The 24895-nt window shown below is 48.1% G+C and overlaps 1 protein-coding gene across 1 annotated transcript in view; it reads right to left on the bottom strand.

The window, feature by feature from the left end:
• Nucleotides 1-23200, bottom strand: part of TRPC5 (transient receptor potential cation channel subfamily C member 5) — a 222750-nt gene extending 199550 nt beyond the window's left edge. Inside the window, 1 exon segment of the mRNA XM_060249986.1 lies at nt 22801-23200. Within this exon segment, the coding sequence (XP_060105969.1) occupies nt 22801-23178 (378 nt within the window). The 5' untranslated portion in view covers nt 23179-23200.
• Between the last annotated feature and the right edge of the window lie 1695 nt (nt 23201-24895).

Genomic DNA, 24895 nt, shown 5'->3' with positions numbered 1-24895 from the left:
GAAGCAAGATTCAAGCATACATTTTTTTTTTTAAATGATACTGAAAAATTGCAATGTTGCTGTTTTCAGACGGAGGCCTTCTGCTTCGTTCGGTCCCATCTGTGAGCCAAATATTAATTTGGAGCCATCTGCCAGGGGCAAACCTCTAACAACAGCAGATAAAAGAGGAATGTGGGCATTGCCTTTGTGGAGAGAGGAGAAGACACCCGCCGTTGGCATGGGGCAGGGAATGATCCGCCGCTCAAAGATGAGTTAAAAATAAAAATGGAAGTTGATTTCGGAAGGAAGTGTCATCAGCACGGGTGACAAACGGGGCAGCCTGTGGTTCAATCCAGTCCTTTGAGGGGTGCTGCAGAAGCCCCCCCTCTTGTTGCTTCACATCCTGCTCATGCTCAGACCGTCTCTCCTTTGCGGCTTTGGAAAGAGGGGAATGCGGGGGATCGCCAAGCAGTTGGGCTGCCAGCTTCCGGGGCGGGGGTAGGGGGGGGGGTTGAGATCTCTGGGAATTCTAATGCATCTTCAGGCTACAGTTCCCCTGGAGGAAGTGACTGCTTTGGAGGGTGGGCTTTAGGGCATTATTCCTCACTGAGGACACTCCCCTCACCAAACCCTGCTCCCCCACGCTCCACCCCCAAATCTCCAGGGGTTTCCCAACATGGCAACCCTGGGGCCGGTAATCCTGGGAGCATTTGGGGGCAGTGTAAGCACTGCCAGGTCTGGGCAGGGAAATACCTGGAAATGTGAGGGGTGGAACCTTGGGGGATGCAGGCTTTGAGGGGGGAGGGACCCCAGCAGGCTACAGTGCCACAGATTCACTCTCCAAAGTTGGGTTGCCAGGTCCTCTTTGCTCCCCAGTGGAGGGTGGGGAGGTCTCTGGGACTGCAGGGGCAGGGTGGCACCCCCATGTGCGATGTCCCTAATGTGATGACATCACCCAGAAGTGACATCGTCACACCATGCTGCATGGTGATGTTCTGGTATTTTGGGCAAAACTCTATGGTTTCCAGAGAGTTCTGCATAAAATACTAGAGTGTCACTGTGTGGCATCCCCAGCATGATGTCATTTCCACATGTTGGAGATGTTGTGCCAGGCGGTGGGATTTCCCCCATCAGCCAGCTGGCCAGCAGCAGTTTGGAGCCTGCTAAATTGGGGGGATCCACCATTCCCATCTGGGGTCTGGTAACCCTACTCCAAAGCAGCCATTTTCTCCGAGGGAACTGACCTCTGTTGTCTGGCGATCAATTGTAATTTGGGAGGTCTTCAGACCCTACCTGGAAGTTGGCAACTCTAGGGGCAGGGCATGAGGTGGAGGAGCATCTTGTGATTGGGTTTACTCACAAGGAAAGCTTTTTCAGATTGCAGAACTGGTCTCAAGTGAAATGTGCTACACCCTTACTTGTTATTTCAAAAGCTAAATTGATTTCCTCCATTCCACTTGGTTATTCTGGGACTTTGCTCTGCAAACTTCCTCCTCAATTCCTCCTCAATTTCCCTTCAACAAAAAAGCCTTTCTGAAAGTAATTCCAGGAGAAGAAGATGCACAGGTGGTCCCGGCTCTCCAGTCCTTTCCCATTCATTTGCTTTTTTCCCTTCCCATAATGGATCCTTGTGAAAACACTGGGGGGGAAACAGTAGACATGGAAGCAACATGGAAGCGATCATTCTTAGGAGTCCATTGAGATTCTTTTTGTCTCTGTATTATTAAGAACATAAGAACATAAGAGAAGCCATGTTGGATCAGGCCAACGGCCCATCAAGTCCAACACTCTGTGTCACACAGTGGCAAAAAAAAAATTATATACACACATACACTGTGGCTAATAGCCACTGATGGACCTGTGCTCCATATTTTTATCTAAACCCCTCTTGAAGGTGGCTATGCTTGTGGCCGTCACCACCTCCTGTGGCAGTGAATTAATACTGTAGTATAATTTTGGTCACATTATGCAAAGACAAGACTAACTGGAAAGGACAGCAATGCTAGGAAAAGTTGAAGGCAGCAAGAAAAGAGGAAGACCCGATCATGAGATGGATGGACTCAATAAAGAAAAGCTTCCATTTGCAAGGCCTGGAGACCAAAAAGCCCTATGAGAAAAGGCTGAGCACTGGAAATGTTCAGTCTGAAGAAGCTACCCAGCAGAGGAAAGGACTCATAATAATGGGCTTAAATTAAGGGCGGGAAGGTACCGGCTGGATATTAGGCAAAATGTATTTACAGTCAGAGTAGTTCAGCAGAGCAAAGAGGTGCCAGGGGTGGGGGTGGGGGGCTAAGCTCCCCCTCGCTGGCAGTTTTTAAGCAGCGGCTGAATGCACCCTTGTCAGGGATGCTCGAACTCATTTGTTATGAGGGCCGGATCTGGTATAAATGAGACCTTGTTGGGCCAGGCCATGTGCATACCTAGTTAAGATTAAGGAGCAGAGATTTAAACTTTATAAAGGACAAAGAAAAACACAATTAAATATTTTTTTAAAAAAACCCTTAAAACATGCTTAAAATGCTATCACGTTGGTATTAAAGGTACTTTCTTTGCATCTCTCCCATGGGATCCAGGGAACTGGGCAAAGGAAGCTCTGGCTCTTTCCTTCCTTCCTTCCTTCCTTCCTTCCTTCCTTCCTTCCTTCCTTCCTTCCTTCCTTCCTTCCTTCCTTCCTTCCTTCCTTCCTTCCTTCCTTCCTTCCTTCCTTCCTTCCCCAGGGGGCCAGGCTTGGCTCAGCATCTCTGCAGTGCAATTGAGAGAGCCTGGAAAAACAAGCTCTGCCTTCCCCTCTTCCCCCCCAAGCGAGGAGCCTCAGCCAATGGAGAAAATAGAGGTTTTGCTCTGTAGCACCTGTGCGATTGAGCAAGCCTTGCAAAACAAGCTGTTATGCAGAAGGAAGCAGGAGACAGGGAGAAGGAAGCAAATAACAGCCAGTTGCTTAGGGGCCTGACAGGAGCCCTCCGGAGGCCTAATTCGGTCCCTGGGCCACATGTTTGACACCCCTGCTCTAGGCTGATCCTGCATTGAACAGGGGGTTGAACTAGATGGCCTTCATGGCCCCTTTCAACTCTGTGATTCTAGGATTCTATCTGAGCAAGGATATTTTGGAGGTTATCCATTTACAGGGTTGCCATAAGTCAGTAACAATTTGACCGCACATAACACACACATCATTGATGTAGAAATGCATTTCATGCTTTGGTAAAACAACACACACACAACCCCCCCTCCCCCACAATCCAATCATAAATACTATCACATCAAGATTGATTTTCCTGTACATCCAGCCACCCCCACACATACAAAGATATAAGTTATTGTGGAGTGAGAGGGGAAAGCTGGAGAGGAGCAGAAGGGAAGAAAAGTTGCCACATAATGCCCTAAGAACATGCAATAGCCTTCCTAGTTTCTCACGGGAGCCAGCCATACTCCCTGGGCGACCTCCCGCAAGCAGGGCGTGTGCGCCACAGATATTCACTGCTGTCACTCCTCAGCAACCTCAAGGCGTTCTGCCTCTGAATGTGGAGGATCCCTAATCTGTCAGCTCCATGTCAGAAACAAGACCAGAAAACTCCAGAACGCAGGGGCAAATTCACACGAGGAGAGTTTTGGAAGCATCCAGAACATTTCCCGATTTCCTCCCAGAGCAGACATTTCTCTGTTGGCTCATCTTTACGCTGTCTGTCCAACACCCTCATTTTCCACTGCTATTTCCAGCATCCATAAAATCATTATCATCAAAACAAAACCGAAGGATAAAAAGAAAGAAACCAGCAAGTGTCTAAAGAGAAGATACAGCCAGAAATCTATCCGCTGTCAAGCAAAAGGCTGCGTGACCTCGCACGGAAGGCTGTCGGGTACATGTTTGTTAAAAGGAATTCTAACGTCTGGTGCGGGCCACAGAAAAAGCCCCATTTGCCACGACAGGCCATCCAGCTCATCTCTGAAGGTGGGGACGATGAAAGAAGAGCCTCAAGAAAATATGAGGGGTGACATGATAAGAGGTTTACAAGATAATGCATGGGATGGAGAAAGTAGAGAAAGAAGCACTTTTCTCTCTTTCTCACAATACAAGAACTCGTGGGCATTCGATGAAATTGCTGAGCAGACAGGTTAAAACGGATAAAAGGAAGTACTTCTTCACCCAAAGGGTGATTAACATGTGGAATTCACTGCCACAGGAGGTGGTGGCGGCCACAAGCATGGCCACCTTCAAGAGGGGGTTAGATAAAAATATGGAGCAGAGGTCCATCAGTGGCTATTAGCCACAGTGTGTGTGTGTGTGTATATATATTTTGGCCGCTGTGTGACACAGAATGTTGGACTGGATGGGCCATTGGCCTGATCTAACATGGCTTCTCTTATGTTCTTATATCTTAATGTATGGGAGGAAATGCAGGAGAACAGCCAGTTCCAGAGGTGATGAGGCCCTGAGCAAAATGCTTTATCAACCTTCCCAAGAGCTTAACCCCTGTTGTTAGAAATGCTGTTCACGGTTGCCTCCTGGAGATTTGGGGAGGGGGTGGAGCCTAGGGAGGGTGGGATTTGGTGAGGGGAGGGACCTCAGCAGGAAATAGTGCCACAGAGTCCACCCTTCAAGACAGCCATTTTCTCTGGGGGGAACTGATCTCTATAGTCTGGAAATCAGCAGTAATTCCAGGACATCTCCAGGCCTCACCTGGAGGCTGGCAACCCTACCCATCACCTACAGGAAGGCAGCAAGGAAGTGATCACTGACTGCATAGGGCAGGGGTGGGGAACCTTTTTGCTGCCAAGGGCCATATGGATATTTATAACATCATTCGCGGGCCATAAAAAATTATCAACATAAAAAACAGTGCTCTGCCAAGAGAGACCGATTCAGGCCGGCAAAATTAATGCAAATCATTGTTTTTCTATTTGAAGTCATGTGGGGAGAGCCTAACCTGGCACGCGCGCACACACACACACGGCCCTAGGCAAATGCATAGATCCAGGGCTTTTTTGTAGAAAAAGCCCAGCAGGAACTCAGTAGCATATTAGACCACATCCCCTAATATTAGCATATTAGGCCACACCATCTGGGATAATCAAGTGCAAAATGAACGGTGACAGTAACTTTTCCAGGCCCTGCAACAATTCTGGCCAGCCAGCTAGGCCTCAGGGAGGCTGCCACACAGTACATTTGGGCCCCGTGATCCCTGCCTGGCCCTGGGGAGGCTCTACTGCACAGCGCGGCTGGGCCTCACAATCCTCACTGGCCAGCCAGGCCCCAGGGAGGCTGCCACATAGCTCGGTTTGGTCCAGCAATCCCAGAGGGCCACACCAAGTGACCTCGATGAATGACTGTATACGGCCCTTGGGACAGAGGTTCCCCACGCTTGGCATAGGGAGAGCAAACAACCCTCTGTCTAGCTATATATCCATTACGTGGTTCTTACGGGATTAAATGTTAAAAAAAAATCAATGGCCTTGCAAGCACAGAAGTATCCTGCTTCTCCACATTTCCCAGTTAAGGGGAAAATACTGTTCAAACAAATTACAAAGATGATCTACTTCCAGTGGTAACAAGAGAAAGAAATTTTACTTACAAAGATAGGAGCACATCTTACAGAACACATTCATATAGCTACATTTAATTTATCGTGAACAGATTCACTTCAGAAAGGTTAACTTGCTACAGCTCCAAGCCCAGGTAAGAGAGAGAGTAGAAGAGAGGTCCTACATATAAAATGAAACAGAAGGCAAGCAAGGGCCGAAAAGGTTCAACATCTGATCAATGGGGGTGGGTGGGGGGAGTGAAATTGTAACAGGTAATGAAGAGAGGGCAGAACTGCTCAATTCCTACTTTTCCTCAGTCTTCTCTTCTGAGGGAAACGGTGCTCAACATGGCAAAAACAGAACATATAAGGAGGGTATGAAGTTCCAACCTAGGATCAGCATGTAGTACATAAACACCTAGTTTCTTTAAATGAAACTAAGTCCTCAGGGCCAGATGAATTGCATCCAAGGGTTCTAAAAGAGCTTGTGGATGTAATTTCTGAGCCTCTGGCTATTATTTTTGAGAATTCTTGGGGAACAGGAGAGGTGCCGGAAGATTGGAGGTTGGTTAATGTTGTCCCCATCTTCAAGAAGGGGAAAAAAGATGATCCGGGTAACTACCGACCCATCAGCTTGATGTCTATACCTGGAAAAGTTTTAGAATAAATCATCAAACAGTCGGTCCTGGAACATTTAGAAAGAATGGATGTGATTACTAAGAGCCAGCATGGTTATCTCAAGAACAAGTCATGTCAGACTAACCTGATCTCTTTTTTTGAGAAAGTGACTACCTTGCTGGATCAGGGGAATGCTGTAGACATCGTTTATCTTGATTTCAGTAAGGCTTTTGATAAAGTTCCATATACTGTCCTTGTTGACAAGTTGGTAAAATGTGGTTTGGATTCTGTTACTGTTAGGTGGATCTGTAACTGGTTGACAGATCGCACCCAAAGAGTTCTTGTGAATGGTTCCTCATCCTCTTGGAGAAGAGTGACAAGTGCAGTGCCTTAAGGATCTGTCCTGGGACCTGTTTTGTTCAACATCTTTATCAATGATTTGGATGAAGGAATAGAGGGAATGCTTATTAAATTTGCAGATGATACGAAATTGGGAGGGGTTGCAAACATAGAATAAGACAGAAACAGGATGCAGGATGACCCTGACAGGCTGGAAAACTGGGCTAAAATCAATAAAATGAATTTTAACAGGGATAAATGTAAAGTTCTGCATTTAGGTAGGAAAAATCCAATGCATGGTTATAGGATGGGCGAGACTTGTCTTAGCAGTAGTGTGTGCGAAAAGGATCTAGGGGTCTTAGTGGATCATGCCCTGAACATGAGTCAACTGTGTGATGCAGTGGCTAAAAAGGCAAATGCAATTTTGGGCTGCATCAACAGAAGTATAGTGTCCAGATCACGTGATGTGATGGTATCGCTTTACTCTGCTCTGGTAAGACCTCACCTGGAGTATTGTGTTCAGTTTTGGCACCACATTTTAAGAAGGATATAGACAAGCTGGATTGGGTCCAGAGGAGGGCGATGAAGATGGTGAGGGGGCTGGAGACCAAGTCCTATGAGGAAAGGTTGAAGGAACTGGGATGTTTAGCCTGGAGAGGAGACGGCTGAGAGGTGATATGATCACCATCTTCAAGTACTTGAAGGGCTGTCATATAGAGGATGCTGTGGAATTGTTTTCTCCCCATCTGGGGAGAGGAAAGGAAGGTGATTGTAAGCTGCTTTGAGACTCACTGAAGTAGAGAAAAGCAGCGTATAAAAATCTTCTCTTCTTCTGATCACTAACACACACTGGCTCAACAGCAGCTGAGGACAGGCTATATATGGGGTACACTCGCTACTTTCCCCTGCCCTCTCCCAATTGGTGACAGTCTAGGAAGAGAGGGGAAACCTGGCAAATTGGGTTGGAATATCTCAGCTGGCATTCCAAGGTGTTCACAGGCGCATACGACATTTTTCCATGGGAGGGGTGTTGCACCCATCTGTGAAACTTTTTTTTGGGGGGGGGGGTGTCTGTAAACCTGGTTTGACACATGTTTGTAGAAACATCTGCTCTTTCTGCATCTGGCCCCACTGCATGGTTTTTTTTTTTTTTTAATCTGCACTTGGGGAACAAGTTCACAATTAGATATGTCAGAACCAGCGTTCCCTCTAAGCTGAGTTAGCATGAGCTAGCTTGCAGATTTTTAGCCTCCAGCTCCCACATTTTTGTCTCCGCTCAGGAAGGATGACCCCAGAGCACACTAATTTATGCGGTAGCTCACAACGTTAATACCAGTAGCTCACAAAGTAGAATTTTTGCTCACAAGACTCTGCAGCTTAGAGGGAACAGTGGTCAGACCCTGAATGGCTTGCATTTATTGGCTCTTTGACCCTGCCAGTTACAACATTTTGACTCCAGTCCATGGAAGTGTAGATAGGAGTTAGTCTTCATGTGATCCCAAATTTCCTGTTTGCATCGTTTCTCGGCAGGCGATGTAGTTCCTTTGCAAGCTGCTTAGGACACTTGTACTAACTCGGAATGACTAGGGCCGCAATTCTGCCAACACTTTCCTGTGAGTAAGTCCAGAAGAATAAAAAGGGACTTACTTCTGAGTAGGTCTGTTAAGGAGTGGTCCTCACATCGTTCAGGCCTAAGTATGCATATTCCATCAAGTCATGACCAGTTTATGGCAATCTCAGCCGGGGGCTTTCAAGGCAAGTGAGAAGCAGAGGTGGTTGGCTGCACCTTTCCTCTGCAGAGCCTTCCTTGGCCGTCCCCCATCCAAGTTCTGACCCTGCTGAACTTCCAAGATCTGGCAAGATCAGGTGATACCGCCCCGTTCCACTTCCCCTCGTTCAGTCCTAGGGATCTTGCAAACAGACCTCCAAAGGGTTTTAGGTTTGAATTATGTAGCTGCTGAGATTGAGCAAAGTTTCAGAGTCACCTCCTCAATTAATCTCATTTGACAGGAAGTTAAGTAGATGCCTATATAAGTACCTACAGAGTGGGCGTTTTATATCTGAAATCAATGGGCTTAAGAGCTGTTCACTCGGAGCTGGATGGGGGCCAGGCCCTACCGATTGTCAGCTTGAGAAGCAACAGATCTCCTGGGAACAGTGCAGATCTCGGGGCTGAAGCAAAAATAAATTCTTTTCCCTTCAACGCAAATGCCGCGAACCCTTTTTGCCAGGCATGCTCCGTGGCTCCCCTCACACGGCCTTTCATGCGCTCGCAGATCTCTTAAGCTTCAGATGTAAACACCCTCTCTTCTCCTTTTTCCACTCTGGGCACCTCTAATTCAAACAAAGCGGTGAGCGGGGTTGTTATAGTTACGATCATATGAATCATCTCGAGCAATTGCACTAACAGGTCCACAGAACTCGGCTTCGAGCGCCCAGTTGCAGTCGGTCACACAAAGATCCTGTCACTCGGAGGACAAGCGACGAAGCTGTCATAATACTGCCTGCTCCTGAATCACTGTTAGGAAACCGGAAAGCCACCCTTCCCCCACTTCCTCTCTTAAGCTCTGGATTCTTTTCCGCTCTCTTTGATGTTTGGAATTATTAGGAAGGGAATTGAAAACAAATCAGCCGGTATCATAATGCCCCTGTATAAATCAATGGTGCGGTCTCATTTGGAATACTGTGTACAATTCTGGTCACTGCACCTCAAAAAGGATATTATAGCATTGGAAAAAGTGCAGAAAAGGGCAACTAGAATGATTAAAACACTTGGGGCTCTTTAGCTTGGAGAAACGTCAACTGCGGGGTGAGATGATAGAGGTTTACAAGATTATGCATGGGATGGAGAAAGTAGAGAAAGAAGTTCTTTTCTCCCTTTCTCACAATACAAGAACTCATGGGCATTCGATGAAACTGCTGAGTAGTCAGGTTAAAACGACAATGCTCAGCCCCCCTCCCTATTCCCCACCTATACATCCTAAAGTTGCCACCCTCCAGGTGGTGGCTGGAGGTCTCCCAGAATTACAAGTGATCTCCAGACTACAGAGACAATTTCCCCTGGAGAAAATAGCTCCTTTTGGAGAGGGGGGCTTTATGGAAATATACTCTACTAGGATTGCCAGTTCTGGGTTGGGGAATACCTGGAGATTTTGGGGGTGCAGCCTGAGGAGCGGAGGGATTTCAATGGGTCATAATGCCACAGAGTCCACCTTCCAAAGTGGTCATTTTCTCCAGGGGAACTGATCTCTGTCTCTGGGAGATCAGTTGTAATAGCAGAAGATCACCAGCCATTACCTGAAGGTTTGCAATTTTGTTTTCCACTGAGGCTCCTTCCCATCCCTAAACCCTGCCCTCCCAAGGCTCCACCCCCAAATCTCCAGATGTTTCCTACCCCGGAGGTGGCAACCCTAATGTGCCCTGCCCTATCAGCTCCTGCTCACCCATGAGCTTCCCCATCACCCACAGGACGATCCAGCTGAAAATGCTGCTGCCCAGCCAATGAACACATGATTAGGGTTTGTAGAATCTTTCGGGCTCAAGTGCCGTGTTCTACTGGAGAAAGTTTTCCTTCCAGAAGGAAGGAACAAACACATGAAGGAACACAATGAACACATGAATCGCCGCATGCTGTCAGCCACTGGGTCTCCTGTCAGTTCCATCTACGCTCACTGGACGTAGCTCTCCAGAGTCTCAGGCAGAAATCTTTCGCATCACCTACTGGGTCTGTGAAGCGCCACCAAGATTCTTTCAACTCACGATGGCCCTATGAATGAATGACCTCCCAAGCGCCCTGTGGCTGACAGCCTTGCTCAGGTCTTGCAAACTGAAGGCCCGTCGCAAGTCAACCCATCCCAGGTGGGATACCCCTCTTCTCGTGCTGGCTTCCAAATGTCCTAGCGTTATTGTCTTTACCACTGAGTCTCGTCGACTTATGATGGGATCACAGTACGCTAACCTCAGGTGAGTCATTTGAGCTTCTACAGAGAATTCAGGCGTAATTTGATCGAAAACCGACTGATTTCTCTTTTTGACGGTCCACGTCACCCATGAAACTCTCCTCCAACACCACAGTTCAAAGGAATCAATTTTCATCTTTGTAGTTTTCTTCGTTGTCCATTTGTACATAGCAATGGGGAATGCCACCCCATTCATCTGCCACCTGGTCCCTTTAACTAGAACCTGGGACCTTCTGCATGCAAGCCACTGAGCCATAGCCCCACCCCTAATTTTTACAGTCCTTCCCAAGCAAGGGGAGGCAGTAAGTTGAATGGATGATCAGATATCAACTCAGAATTTGAGAACACTTCATCACACTCCATGTCCCAGAGAGCTCTCTGGTTTGTTTCTCTTCCACCCTAACTGGGTGCCAAAGCAGCTGACATTGTTCCTCCCCTCCTCTGTTTTATCTTCAAAACAACCCTGTGAGATAGGTTAGGCTGCAAGCATATGATTGACCCAAGGTCACCTAGCCAGTTTCCACAGCAGAGTGAGGACCTGAACCTGGATCTCCTGAGCCACTTACTACACCAAGTTGTGTGACCATATTGAGAGTCAGTGGTGCAGAGGTTAGACTAGGACTGCTGAGCCCTACGTTGACGTTCCCACGTGGCCATGAAGTTTCCTGGGTGGCCCTTGGGGCAGTGAATGAGACCAATACCTCACAGAATCATAGAGTTGGAAGGGACCTCCAGAGTCAACTAGTCCGACCCCCTGAACAATGCAGGAAACTCACGAACACCTCCCCCTAAATTCACACGATCTGCATTGCTGTCAGGTGGCCATCAGAGGGCCTCAAGGGGCTGTTGTGCAGATAAAGTAGAGGAAGGGAGAACTGCACATGCCACCATGAGCTTCTTGCAGAAGTGTTCAAGGCAAAGGAAGAGTGGTTTATCCTTGCCTTCCTCTGCACAGCAACCCCAGACTTCCTTGGGACAACCCAGTTTAGCTCCCAGTATTGGGCCAAACTGGGCTATTAGCACTGCTTCTTGCAGAGGGTTGCCAACTATGGCTTGGGAAATTCCTGGAGAGTTAAGAGTGGAATCTGGGGAGGGCAGGGTTTGGGGAGGGGAGGGGAGGGACCTTGGGGGGGGGCATAATGTCATGGAGTCCAGAGCAGCCATCTTCTCCAAGGGAACTTGATCTTTGTGGCCTGGAGATCAGTAGTAATTCCAGGAGCTCTCCAGGTCCCACCTGGAGTTGGCAAGCCTAAGAGCAAGTATTGTTTTATTGAACCATGGAATTCCATGCCTGTGAGCCGCCCTGAGCCCGCCTTTGGCGGGGGAGGGCGGGATATAAGAATAAAATTATTATTATTATTATTATTAAAAACCATCTCGCCGTTGTGGGGCAGCAGCACACAGATCTGAAGCTTCTCCCTTTGTTCCCGAGCAACTCCTGACACTGGTGGAGCTCATTAGCATAACTCATTAGCATTTGCTGCACCACCACCACCACCACCCCAAGTCGAAAGCAACCCCACGCAAGACAGAAAAGCCCTGGGTGAGTGAGGCCTGCTTGGGCTGACTAGAGATCCAGCCAGCCCAAGCACCTGGGGTTCTCCTTGGCTGCCTCCCCCCCCCCCTCCAGTCAAAAGGCCAGCAAGCCACCTGCCACCCAAAATCACATAAGAAGTGGAGAAAGGGTGGCGTGGGCTTCTCCAGGGGTTAATGAGGGCTGCTGGGGGCGTGGCAAAGCCCCTGGAGGCTGGCTGGCTGCTCACTCTCCTAATCCAGGGATTGTTATGCAGCTGCACCTACTATTCAATGGACACGGTAGGTGGGGAGGAGGAGGGGGAACCTTCAGAAAGGTTCAGGAGCTGCACTCCTGTGAGCGCCCGCTGACTTCAAGGCCTCGCAGCATTAGATCTGTGCCAGGCCTAGGTGTAAGCATCCGTAGAAGGAGACACACCACAGACCAGAAGTTCTTCCACTCATAATTGGAAGTCATCCATGAGCAACTCTGAACCGTGCAGCTCTCCCGCGTTTTGCCAGGGTTGCCGGCGTGTTCTTCCAGGCAGCCAAAATGAAAACGAGCAGCCGCTATGCCCGCTGCTCCTCTGATTTTCTGTCCGCCAAGTCCTTGTTAGAGTTCAGGAGCCCTCACGCAGGCTGCTCGGGGAGGTGGTCTGCGCTGTGTCTCATACGTAACCTGCACCCCCTTTGCGGTTACTGTGATGAACCGGCTCATGGCTCCATTGCTTGCCTTTGGCTTATTTACAACTATTATCAAAAAGCTTCACACCACGGACCTCGTTAATGGGAAAAGAAAATCTCGTCTGGAGTTAAGTAACATTAATCCTTCAGTTCTTTGACACCGCGGGGGGATGCGTTGCCAGTAGATTCCAAAACAGAAAATGAGCACTGGGGAAATGATGAACATGCTGACATACCGAAAGGCAGATACCTGTGGAGCATTTGTTTGCATCAAGAGTAACACTCTGTAACTGCATTTGTCAAATACCCATAGAAACCTTGCAGGTGGGGCTGTGGCTCAGTAGAAGAGCTTCTGCTTGGTTTGCCGAAGGTCCCGGGTTCAATCTCTGCTATCTCCAGTTAGAAGGACCAGGTAGTAGGCGATGTAAAAGACCTCCACCTGAGACCCTGGAGAGCTGCTGCCAGTCAGAGGAGGAAAAGGAAAGGAAAGGTCCCCTGTGCAAGCACCAGTCGTTTCCGACTCTGAGGTGACATTGCTTTCACAACGTTTTCATGGCAGACTTTTTACGGGGTGGTTTGCCATCGCCTTCCCCAGTCATCTACGCTTTCCCTCCCAGAAAGCTGGGGACTCATTTTACCGACCTCGGAAGGATGGATGGCTGAGTCAACCTCGAGCCGGCTACCTGAAAACCCAGCTTCCGCCGGGGATCGAACTCAGGTCGTGAGCAGAGCAGCTTTAACACTCTGCGCCACAGGGCTCTTAAGGAAAGATCCCCTGTGCAAGCACCAGTCGTTTCTGACTCTGGGGTGATGTTGCTTTCACAACGTGGCAGACTTTTTACGGGGTGGTTTGCCATTGCCTTCCCCAATCATCTACGCTTTCCCCCAAGCAAGCTGGGGACTCAGAGTAGGCAGGGCTCTTTTTCTATCAGGAGTTCCTCTGCATATTAGGCCACACCCCCTGATGTAGCCAATCCTCTTGGAGCTTACAGTAGGCCCTGTACTAAAGCCCTCTAAGCTCTTGGAGGATTGTCTATGTTAGAGGGTGTGGTCCAATATGTAGTGGAGCTCCTGCTAGAAAAAGAGCCCTGAGAGTAGGCAATATTTACCTTATTTTCATTGAGGAGCCAAAACTAACTGGCTGCACTTCTGAGATCACCCATGTTACCCTTGTGTGTAAAGTGTTGTAATGTCGCAGCTGTCAAGCATGCATATTTCTGAGTGCCAGTACAGTTCATCAGACAAAGAACAGGACACCAAGCTCTCCTGCCCCCCCTCTTTTTACAACCTAAGGGCAATAATAAATCCATCTGGCTCAAGGATGTTTAGGTTAGCCTTACTGGTAACAGTGCGATGTGCCTCTCCCCCAGATTCACACAGACAGGTCATCAACTCGCAGAGAAAGTGTGAGAAAGGGAGATGTTTCTATTACTCACATCCCTTAGCATGAAAGAGACACGTAGTAGTAACCTTTGAACCCGTGACTCAAATGGCATCTGTATGTTATCCTTTGAAGCTATCCTATAAAGTAACCATGTGAGTCTGTACACGTCATTACTTCCAAGGATTCTGTCCTTGACAAAGCTTTGCAGTTTCTACAATAAAGTAACTTTTGATTTAACAACAAAAGACTGATTATTGAGAAATATCAAAGCAGCCAGCTAACAGTGAGTCCAGCAAGAGGCTTTCAAGCCAGGCCTGGAGCAGAGGTGGTTGGCCATTGTGTCACCCTCGCCCTTCCAGAAAGCATTGCCTGTACCTTTTGTACAATTCCATGACCACAAACGTCAACATTCTGCTTAGTCAGTACCTTTTGCACAAGTACATTACTGGTTAAGCAGAATGTTGAAGTCATCGCATTTCCGACATGATCCCTCACCGGCTGGGTAGCGGTGGTGGCTGCCAACCGAGGGGCTAAGCGATCCACTTGCAGGCCGAAGGAGCTAGTGGGTGGTCAGGATTCCAAACCTAAGCCCAGCTGCCCTGCAGGCATCGCCCACAAGGAAGGAACTACTACCAGAACCGAAGCAGAGAAGCACACTGTAAAATGGTCTATTTGGGGGGCCTATGCAAACGCAGCGACGAGTGAGCTGAAAGTATTAGACAGACTAACCTCACTGTGTATGCGGTCCTTTGGGGAAGAATCCTAGCTGCGCTTTTCTTAGAGATACTTATTTTTAATTGCTTTATTGGGGGATTTTTACCCCACCCTACTCCACAAGCACCCTACTTCTGCCAGATACCCACAGATGTCTGCCAAACATCTCCAGGAGCAGACAAGGAAGAACCAAAGCATCGCCCACAAGGAAGGAACTACTACCAGAACCGAAGCAGAGAAGCACACTGTAAAATGGTCTATTTTGGGGGCATATGCAAACGCAGCGAGGAGTGAGCTGAAAGTATTAGACAGACTAACCTCACTGTGTATGCGGTCCTTTGCAGAAGAATCCTAGCTGTGCTTTTCTTGGAGATACTTATTTTTAATTGCTTTATTTGGGGATTTTTTACCCCACCCTACTCCACAAGCACCCTACTTCTGCCAGGTACCCACAGATGTCTGCCAAACGTAGCCAGGAGCAGACAAGGAAGAACCAAATTTCCACGACTGGGTTTCTCGGAAAGACAGAACGGCCCCGACCGTTTGCGCCGAAGGTTGGCTAAAGTACGTTTCATCAATAAAGATCGTATCATGACAGTTATAAAAGCCTTTCTCGGAGAGTTGTCAGAAAAGACCATCGATCAATTTCAGCCCCCCCGTCTCGAAAAAGTGTCTCCGCTGAGGGGCTGAGAAGTGATAGATGGTGAAACAGGGAAGGGGGTACGGGGTTGTAGCCCACCCCCACAACTGCAAAATCTGAGGATAACGATTCTAGACAATACCGCAGGACTGTCATATAACGCATCTCAACTTCACACTATTCACACATTCAAGACGACGCACCGAGTCGCATTTACTTACAACCAAGCTGCATGGGTTTCAGCGGAGCTTGCTTTTGACTACTGAGCTGTTAGCAAGGGCGGGGGGAGTGATTCTGAGGCCCCGGACGTAAGTCTAGGATGAGGGCCTGAAATTATGGCCGCTTGTGAAGGTGGGCAGGAGAAAATGCCGGAAGGAGGGTTGGCCGCTCTGGGCTAGGGAATACCTGAAGACTTTGAGGTTGAAGTCTGGGGAGGGTGGGGTTTGGGGAGGGGAGGGGCCTCAGGAGGGTACAATGCCATAAGGCAGGGGTCCCAAACCAGTCCATGGCCTGTTAGCAACCGGGCCATGAGGCAGAGGTGCCACGCCGGCCCATTTGCCTGCCTTGAGCCTGGGCGGGCAAAAGAGGCAATGCAGCCTCGCTCCGAGACAGCCTCCCCTTGTAGGCAAGGCAGCCTTGGAGCGAGGGACCCGGGTGGGTGGAAGGGGCAGGGCTGCTGCGACCTTCGCCTATCCCTCATTTATAGACCCCCCCGTCGATCAGCCGATTGGCGGGGGTCTTTAAATGGGAGGGGAAGGCAGATTGGCTGCTTCTGCCACCTGGCCGCCTAGCAGCCCCAGTCTCTCCCCCCCATTTAAAGACCCTGCATGGGGGGCAGGGGTGGAGGGATGCCAGCCTCCAGGTGAGACCTGGGAATCCCCCAGAATTTCAGCTCATCTCCAGACTACAGAGATTAGGTTCGCCTGCAGAAAGTGGATGCTTTGGAGGGTGGACTCTAGGGCATCGTAAGCCTCTGAGGCCCCTGTCCTTCCAGGCTCCATCCCCAAATCTCCAAGAATTTCCCAGTCTAGATTCTGGCAACCCTACCCCCTCATCCGCTGACAGTGGCTAGGGGGCATCTGGCAACCCTACCCCCAAAGTGTCCTGTTGCTAGCAGCCTTGCTTAGGTCTTGCCAACTGAAGGCCACGGCTGCCTGGACTGAGTCAACCCGGCTCATTATCGGGCCTTCCTCTTTTTCCCTGCTGCCTTCTACCTTTCCTAGCATTATTGTCTTTTCCATAATGAAGAGAGGAGGTCCTACAACTGATTGACAAATTACAAACTAATAAGTCACCAGGTCCGAATAGCATACATCCAAGAGGTCTGAAAGAACTCAAAGTTGAACTTGTGGATCTCCTGACAAAAATATGTAATCTTTCATTGAAATCTGCCTCCGTTCCTGAGGACTGGAAGATAGCAAATGTCACCCCCCATCTTTAAAAAGGGTTCCAGAGGGGATCCGGGAAATTACAGGCCAGTCAGTCTGACTTCAGTACCAGGAAAGTTGGTAGAAGCCATTATCAAGGACAGAATGAGTAGGCACATTGATGAACACAAATTATTGAGGAATACTCAGCATGGGTTCTGTAAGGGAAGATCTTGCCTCACTAACCTGTTACAGTTCTTTGAGGGGGTGAACAAGCATGTGGACAAAGGGGACTCAAGAGATGTTGTTTCCCTTGACTTCCACAAAGCTTTTGATAAAGTTCCTCATCAAAGGCTCCTTAGTAAGCTTGAGAGTCATGGAGTAAAAGGATAGGTCCTCTTGTGCATCAAGAGGACTGGAAGGTAACAAATGTCACCCCCATCTTTAAAAAGGGTTCCAGAGGAGATCCAGGCAATTACAGGACAGTCAGTCTGACTTCAACACCGGGAAAGTTGGTAGAAACCATTATCAAGGACAGAATGAGTAGGCACATTGATAAACACAAATTATTGAGGAATACTCAGCATGGGTTCTGTAAGGGAAGATCTTGCCTCACTAACCTGTTACAGTTCTTTGAGGGGGTGAGCAAGCATGTGGACAAAGGGGACCCAAGAGATGTTGTTTCCCTTGACTTCCACAAAGCTTTTGATAAAGTTCCTCATCAAAGGCTCCTTAGTAAGCTCGAGAGTCATGGAGTAAAAGGATAGGTCCTCTTGTGGATCAAAAACTGGCTAATTAATAGGAAGCAGAGAGTGAGTATAAATGGGCAGTCTTCGCAGTGGAGGACGGTAAGCAGTGGGGTGCCGCAGGGCTCGGTACTGGGTCCCATGCTCTTTAACTTGTTCATAAATGATTTGGAGTTGGGAGTAAGCAGTGAAGTGGCCAAGTTTGCAGTTGACACTAAATTGTTCAGGGTGGTGAGAACCAGAGAGGATGGTGAGACACTCCAAAGGGATCTGTTGAGGCTGGGTGAGTGGGCGTCAACGTGGCAGATGCGGTTCAATGTGGCCAAGTGCAAAGTAATGTACATTGGGGCCAAAAATCCCAGCTACAAATACAAGTTGATGGGGTGTGAACTGGCAGAGACTGACCAAGAGAGAGATCTTGGAGTCGTGGTAGATAACTCACTGAAAATGTCAAGACAGTGTGTGATTGCAATAAAAAAGGCCAACGCCATGCTGGGAATTATTAGGAAGGGAACTGAAAACAAATCAGCCAATATCATAATACCCCTGTATAAATCGATGGTGCGGTCTCATTTGGAATACTGTGTACAATTCTGCTCACCGCACCTCAAAAAGGATATTATAGCATTGGAAAAAGTGCAGAAAAGGGCAACTAGAATGATTAAAAGTTTGGAACACTTTCCCTGTGAAGAAAGGTTGAAACACTTGGGGCTCTTTAGCTTGGAGAAACGTCAACTGCGGGGTGACATGATAGAGGTTTACAAGATTATGCATGGGATGGAGAAAGAAGTTCTTTTCTCCCTTTCTCACAATACAAGAACTCATGGGCATTCGATGAAACTGCTGAGCAGTCAGGTTAAAACAGATAGAAGGAAGTACTTCTTCACCCAAAGGGTGGTTAACATGTGGAATTCACTGCCACAGGAGGTGGCAGCGGCTTCAAGCATAGCCAGCTTTAAGAGGGGATTGGATAAAAATATGGAGCAGAGGTCCATCAGTGGCTATTAGCCACAGTGTGTGTGTATACATATATGTGTGTGTGTGTGTACACACCCACACATATATTGGCCTCGGTGTGACACAGAATTTTGGACTGGATGGGCCATTGGCCTGATTCAACATGGCTTCTCTTATGTTCTTATCAATCTTTCTCATAATGAAACCAAGTACAATAGCCTCAGTTTAGTCATTTTAGCTTCCTGGCAGTGTTTACAATGTAAATACCAATGATTATAAAAACACAATTTAAAATCTCAGTGAGGATTGCCAAGAAATAAAAAATAAATTACTCAGATGCAATCCTAAATAAATCTGCCTTCAAGTGCCTCGTGAAGATCCAAAGTGAGGAGACCAGCTGCACTTCCCTGGGGAGGCTGTTCCATCATCATGGGGCCGTCACTGAAAAGTCCCTCTCTCATGTATCCACCAAATGAGCTTCTTTGATTGATGGGACAGCCAGGAGGGCCTCTCCCTGGGATCTTGATGCTCAGGGAAGAATCTATGGGAGAAGACGGCCCTTCGAATACCCCAATCCCAAGGCAGGTAGAGCTTTAAAGGACAAAACCAACAGCTTGAACTGGGCTTGGGAGCAAGTTAATAGCCAGTGTAACTGCTGTAATATTGGGGTCACCTGCTCCCAGCAGTCGAGCACGGCGTTCTGCACTAGCTGCAGCTTCCAAACACTTCAGGGTAGGCTCCAGATTTTGCATTTGATGATGTGCGGCCTGATTCACAAAAGCTCGTTTTGTTCATCTTTAAGACTCCACCAGACTCCTCTTTCATTCTGCTACAACAGCTCACTTGCAAAGAAAAAACTAGGAAATCGGGAAATGAAATGGGAGTTCTTTTCCATGGCTTTTTTGTTTTAGAACCATACCAATGTATACTTTTGCAGCCTTGGCTTAGATGCCTGCAGGTGATAAGGAAGCTTTCAGGCTTATGATGGATTTTTATGGCTCCCACTTCTGCTCCAGAATGATCTAAAATAAGTTAACAGGTGAAACATTTCTAGTGGAAGAGAAAACATCCCCTTTGACCTTTCTGTGTGCCTGGCTACTGGCTCAGCGGCCAGGAAAATAAAAATAGGTTAGCAGCTTGCACAGGCTTCCCATCTTTTAAAAAAACACATAAGTATTTTTCCTGTGTGGTTGTTAGTTGCAGTGCATCCAATTTCCTGTAGAAATGTAGCATTTATAGGGGGGGATGTTAATCAATATTTGATATGATGTTTTACAAAACCAGGGGGAAAAGATGTCTATTGTGAGTGATGGATGAGCTTTTAAATTCTGTTCTTGTGCACGCTCTCCCCTCCAAGTGCTGCTCATGATAGAGAGATGCTTCTCTCTCCCCACCCCGGCTCCTGACTGACAAAATACCTTGAGTCAGCCCAGAGGAAAAGAGCAGTTTCTGAGCATCTTAAGCACTAGAAAATGCAATTTCCCTTATACATAAGAATTCCCTTGGAGGAAGACATCTGGGCTTCCTCCAGCAACGAAGCTGTTATGGCCCAGGAAAAGACGATCTCAGAAGTTCCAAAGCCCAACCAACAGGAGGTGGAAAAAAGTATTTGTTCAATTTGGACTTAAGTGCGTTTCATGTCCTTGGTCGCTGCTCCCTGCACAGGCATCCGAGCAGACTTTAGAACAAAAAGGAAATAATGTAATTAACAACAATCAAACAAGAGGTGTGGGGGTGAGGGAATGCAGCAGTATGCACGCATTAGGAAAGGGCAGAAGGGATCGTGTTTGGCTTCGAGGGTCTGAAGCAACTCCTATAGCGAAGATTTCGGTATTACACCTTCCTCAGTTGTAGACTTTTTTTGCCATTCTGTGCATCTATTACAATATAAGATGTTTGTCTTGTTAAAGCTGTTGGCTTGGAGTCCCGGTTAATAAGAAGAAGATATTGAAGAAGATATTGGATTTATATCCCGCCCTCCACTCCAAAGAGTCTCAGAGCGGCTCACAATCTCCTTTACCTTCCTTCCCCACAACAGACACCCTGTGAGGTGGATGGGGCTGGAGAAGGCTCTCACAGCAGCTGCCCTTTCAAGGACAACTTCTGCCAGAGCTATGGCTGACCCAAGGCCATGCTAGCAGGTGCAAGTGGAGGAGTGGGGAATCAAACCCGGTTCTCCCAGATAAGAGACCGCACACTTAACCACTACACCAAACTGTCACCAAAAAAGTCATTTTTCGATGCTATTGGTGACCATGAGTGGGTGTTTGTCTCTTTATGGAATATTGGGTTATTGGTATGATGCTTTATTGGCTAGCCTTATATTGTAATAGGAAAAACTGCAATGCATTGAATGGCAAAAAAGTCTATGACTGAGGAAGGTATAACACCAAAACCTGTCTCCATTGACAGGGGTGTATCACTGAGGCACAATCCCATAAAGTCCACCCTCCAAAGCATCCATTTTCTCCAGGGGAACTGGTCTCTGTAGTCTGGAGAGGAGCTGTCATTCCAGTGGGTCCCCAGGCTGGCCTCCCTACCTGACAAAGCTAAACCCAAAGAGAGAGAACTTTGAAGCTCGGGGTGGGCTTTAGATGCAGAGAATGGGAACGGGAGAGGGAAACACAAGAGAAACACATGCCTCCAGGTTCCCAGTTTGATTTGGGACATTCACTGATCTCTGCCCAAACACAGCTGCTGAGCTGAGTAGAGTTAGACCAGCTCTCAACAGCAAAGGAAAGGTGCCACAAGATGGTCGGTGGGGAGGGGCATGATGACGATGCAAGAGGATGGCCACTGATGCCCACTCTATCTCAAACAAGGATCTGGAAAAGTTAGTGATGGATCCAGAAGAACCACAGAAATATATCCGCAGCAAGAAATCAAATGAACATATTCCTTGTTACGTATTCTATGACAAGGTTTGAAAAATCCCAGGTGCCTGGTCACCACGGCTTCTAAAAAATGCTGGAGAAACTTATTTCAAACTGGAGAAATTCAGTCCTGAACCTTCAGCCCAGCCTTATCAAGCAGCACGGATTCCACCATGCCCACCTCAGTCCCGTATTATTCAGCAGAGGAACATCTATCATGCAAACTCTGGTTGTCCCAAATGCACCGTTTGCTAAGTTCTCACTCTATATATAATGCAACAACCCAGGGAAAGTTTTGTCCCCATGCACCCTAATGTCTGAATACATAAATTTTTGGATATCCCCCATTCTGTAGAAAAGAGCAAGAATTCCATAGCATCTTAAAGACTAACAAAATTTGTGGCAGGGGAGGAGCTCTCATAAGTCGCTGGTCACTCCTTCAGCTAGGAGAGCCAGTTTGGTGTAGTGGTTAAGTGTGCGGACTCTTATCTGGGAGAACCGGGTTTGATTCCCCACTCCTCCACTTGCACCTGCTGGGATGGCCTTGGGTCAGCCATAGCTCTGGCAGAGGTTGTCCTTGAAAGGGCAGCTGCTGGGAGAGCCCTCTCAGCCCCACCCACCTCACAGGGTGTTTGTTGTGGGGGAGGAAGGTAAAGGAGATTGTGAGCCACTCTGAGACTCTTTGGAGTGGAGGGCAGGATATAAATCCAATATCTTCTTCTTCATCTTCTTCTATCTAAAGAGGTGAGCAGTGACTCACGAAAGCTCACAGTCTGACTCTAGCAGTAGAAAAGAGTCCAGTAGTACCTGAAAGACAGAGCTGAAGAAGTGAGCGGTGGCTCACGAAAATTCCTTCCCAGCCACAAATTTTGCTAGTCTTTCAGGTGCTACTGGACTCTTTTCCGACTGTTGCAGCATCGTCGGCAACGTGCTGACATCACTTCTGATTGCACAGGAAGTGACCTCACTGCATTGCCGGCAAGGGCCTCATTCCAGCAACCCTACTTAACAGCAGGAATTAGGGAGTATTCAACAACACCCAGCTGTGTCTGTTCCAATCCCCTTCCTGTCTCACAACTCTCTCTAAGTGGGGGAAGTAACCTCTAATGAGGGATGGCTCTATAAACACTGGATAAGCCAAATGACTCTTTCTGCCCCGGCATGAATCCTTGCTGAGGGTCTATGGGAGCTGAACTGCTTTTGCGGCTTCCAAACTGAACCAAATTATTTCAACCCCAGCCCCCCAGCAAGTTCTGAGCATGCACCAAAGGTGGCGCCCGTCCAGCCAACTACACAACCAAGCCTGCTGCCAAATGCACAGATGCGATACGCTCACAACACCGCCGCTTTCAAATTGTGAACAAATAGCTGAGCAGATGGGGTCTTTGACTCAAGAGGAAACGGGTACTGCGAGCAAACTGAGTTTGGTTTCAGAACATGTTATCTGCAAGGATCCCAGCATTTGGAATTCATATCACCCTGGATGTTTTGTTTTCATGCTCAACCTACCTGTTTCTCCCCACTTGGCTTCCGGTAGTTTAGGAGGAGTTCCACAGCCCCTACCACTTCCTTCCGTATTGCATACAAGAGAGCGTCTCCTACGTAGATGTTGTGGCTCAGTAGCAACTCCATGATCTCCAGGTTTTCGTTCTCTATGGCTATTAAAAGGGCACTGCGTCCAAGAGGGTCCATGCAGTTAATGTTGATGTTGTAGTAGATTTCTGCCTCTTCTAAGGCATGCTTCACACTGGCATAGTCCCCCTTCTCCACAGCAATGAGGTAGGCCTTCTCCTCCAAGGAAAGCTCTGCTTCCGCCCGGACAATCTGCAGTGGGATCCGGTCTCTGTAGGGTGAATAGTTCACCTTTTTGTAATACAGCTGAGCCATTGTTCATAGCGACTGTGGGACCTGTTTGGAAAAGAAAGAAGAGCACTTTTTGAGACGCTGCTCAAAATCTCCTACCATGAGCAGAAAGTTCTACCTGCCTGGATGTTATTGGACCAACATATGGAGATTTCTACATACATACGATGGTGTCATTTCTCCAGCTAGCTTCCAGCTAGCTCCCGGGTTGCCTGCCATGGCTGGCAATCTCCCACATCCACAGTCTAAGCTTCTGCTGCCACTGAATGGGCAGTGGAAGCAAAAACGAGAGCAGGGGCGCTCGCATGACATGACACTGTGATGTCACTTCCAGTTTCATATATGAAAGTGGCATCAGAAGAGCCCTGATGCATCAGACCAGTGAGGGTCCCTCTAATCTAACATCCTTTCTCACACAGTGGCCAACCAGTTCTTCTGGAGGGCCAACCACAGGGCACAGAGGCTGAGTCCTTCATAAGAACATAAGAACAGCCCTGCTGGATCAGGGTTGGATCAGCCAGTGGTCCATCTAGTCCAGCATCCTGTCTCACACAGTGGCCAATCAACTCCTCCGGATGACCAACAACGGGGCACAGAGGCCAAGGCCTTCCTCCGATGTTGCCTCCTGGCTCTGGGATTCAGAGGCTGACTGACTCTGAATGTGGATGTTCCCTTCAGTCACCATGGTTAGTTAAGCGCTGCTGATAGACTGATCCTCCACACTCTCCGCATTTCCCAAATTGCTATGATTTTTACTACAGAGATTTGGTTGATTCCTAGAGTGTTACTGATGCTGCAATATCACTCCTGGGTGTGCAACTGGAAATGATGGCATGACATCACGCAACGCCATTTCTGACAGTGTCTACCCCCACCCCAGTGCTCCTGCGGAGTTGCCAGAAGAGAGAAGAAGAAGAAGATATTGGATTTATATCCCACCCTCCACTCCGAAGAGTCTCAGAGCGGCTCACAATCTCCTTTACCTTCCTCCCCCCACAACAGACACCCTGTGAGGTAGATGAAGATATTGGATTTATATCCCGCCCTCCACTCTGAAGAGTCTCAGAGCGGCTCACAATCTCTTTTCCCTTCCTCTCCCACAACAGACACCCTGTGAGGTGGGTGGGGCTGGAGAGGGCTCTCACAGCAGCTGCCCTTTCAAGGACAACCTCTGCCAGAGCTATGGCTGACCCAAGGCCATGCCAGCAGGTGCCAGTGGAGGAGTGGGGAATCAAACCTGGTTCTCCCAGATAAGAGTCCGCACACTTAACCACTACACCAAACTTGCTGGCACCCCTAACCTTGCCTGTTATTATCTGCTGTGCTGGCAAAGAGCAGTTTGTTCATATGCATTAGAGGCTAGAAGAACAGAACAGAAGGCACTGCCCATTGGACGGAGCTGCCAGCTCTGACTTGGGAAATTCCTGGAGATGGGGGTGGGGGGCAAAGCCTTGGAAAGGCAGGTTTGAGGAAGGGCACAACTGGCCCAGCAGTGTCTGTTCCAGTCCCCTTGGAGAGCTGTAACACCCTCCAAGGCAGCCATTTTCTTTAGAGGAGAATTCTGGGAGATCTCCAGGCACCACCTGGAGGTTGGCAACAACAACAAAAAATCCACTGTGATAAGACGCTAAATGTCTAAATAAATTTATACAAAATTTTTGTATCGTAATTATTTTTCTGCTATCTTGAAGTACTTGAAGGGCTGTCATCTAGAGGATGGTGTGGGATTGTTTTCTGTGGC

Source organism: Heteronotia binoei, chromosome 11, assembly GCF_032191835.1.
Source record: "Heteronotia binoei isolate CCM8104 ecotype False Entrance Well chromosome 11, APGP_CSIRO_Hbin_v1, whole genome shotgun sequence".
NCBI lineage: Eukaryota > Metazoa > Chordata > Lepidosauria > Squamata > Gekkonidae > Heteronotia > Heteronotia binoei.
Note: the sequence above shows the minus strand (reverse complement) of the source record. Positions and strands in the feature narration are given on the sequence as shown.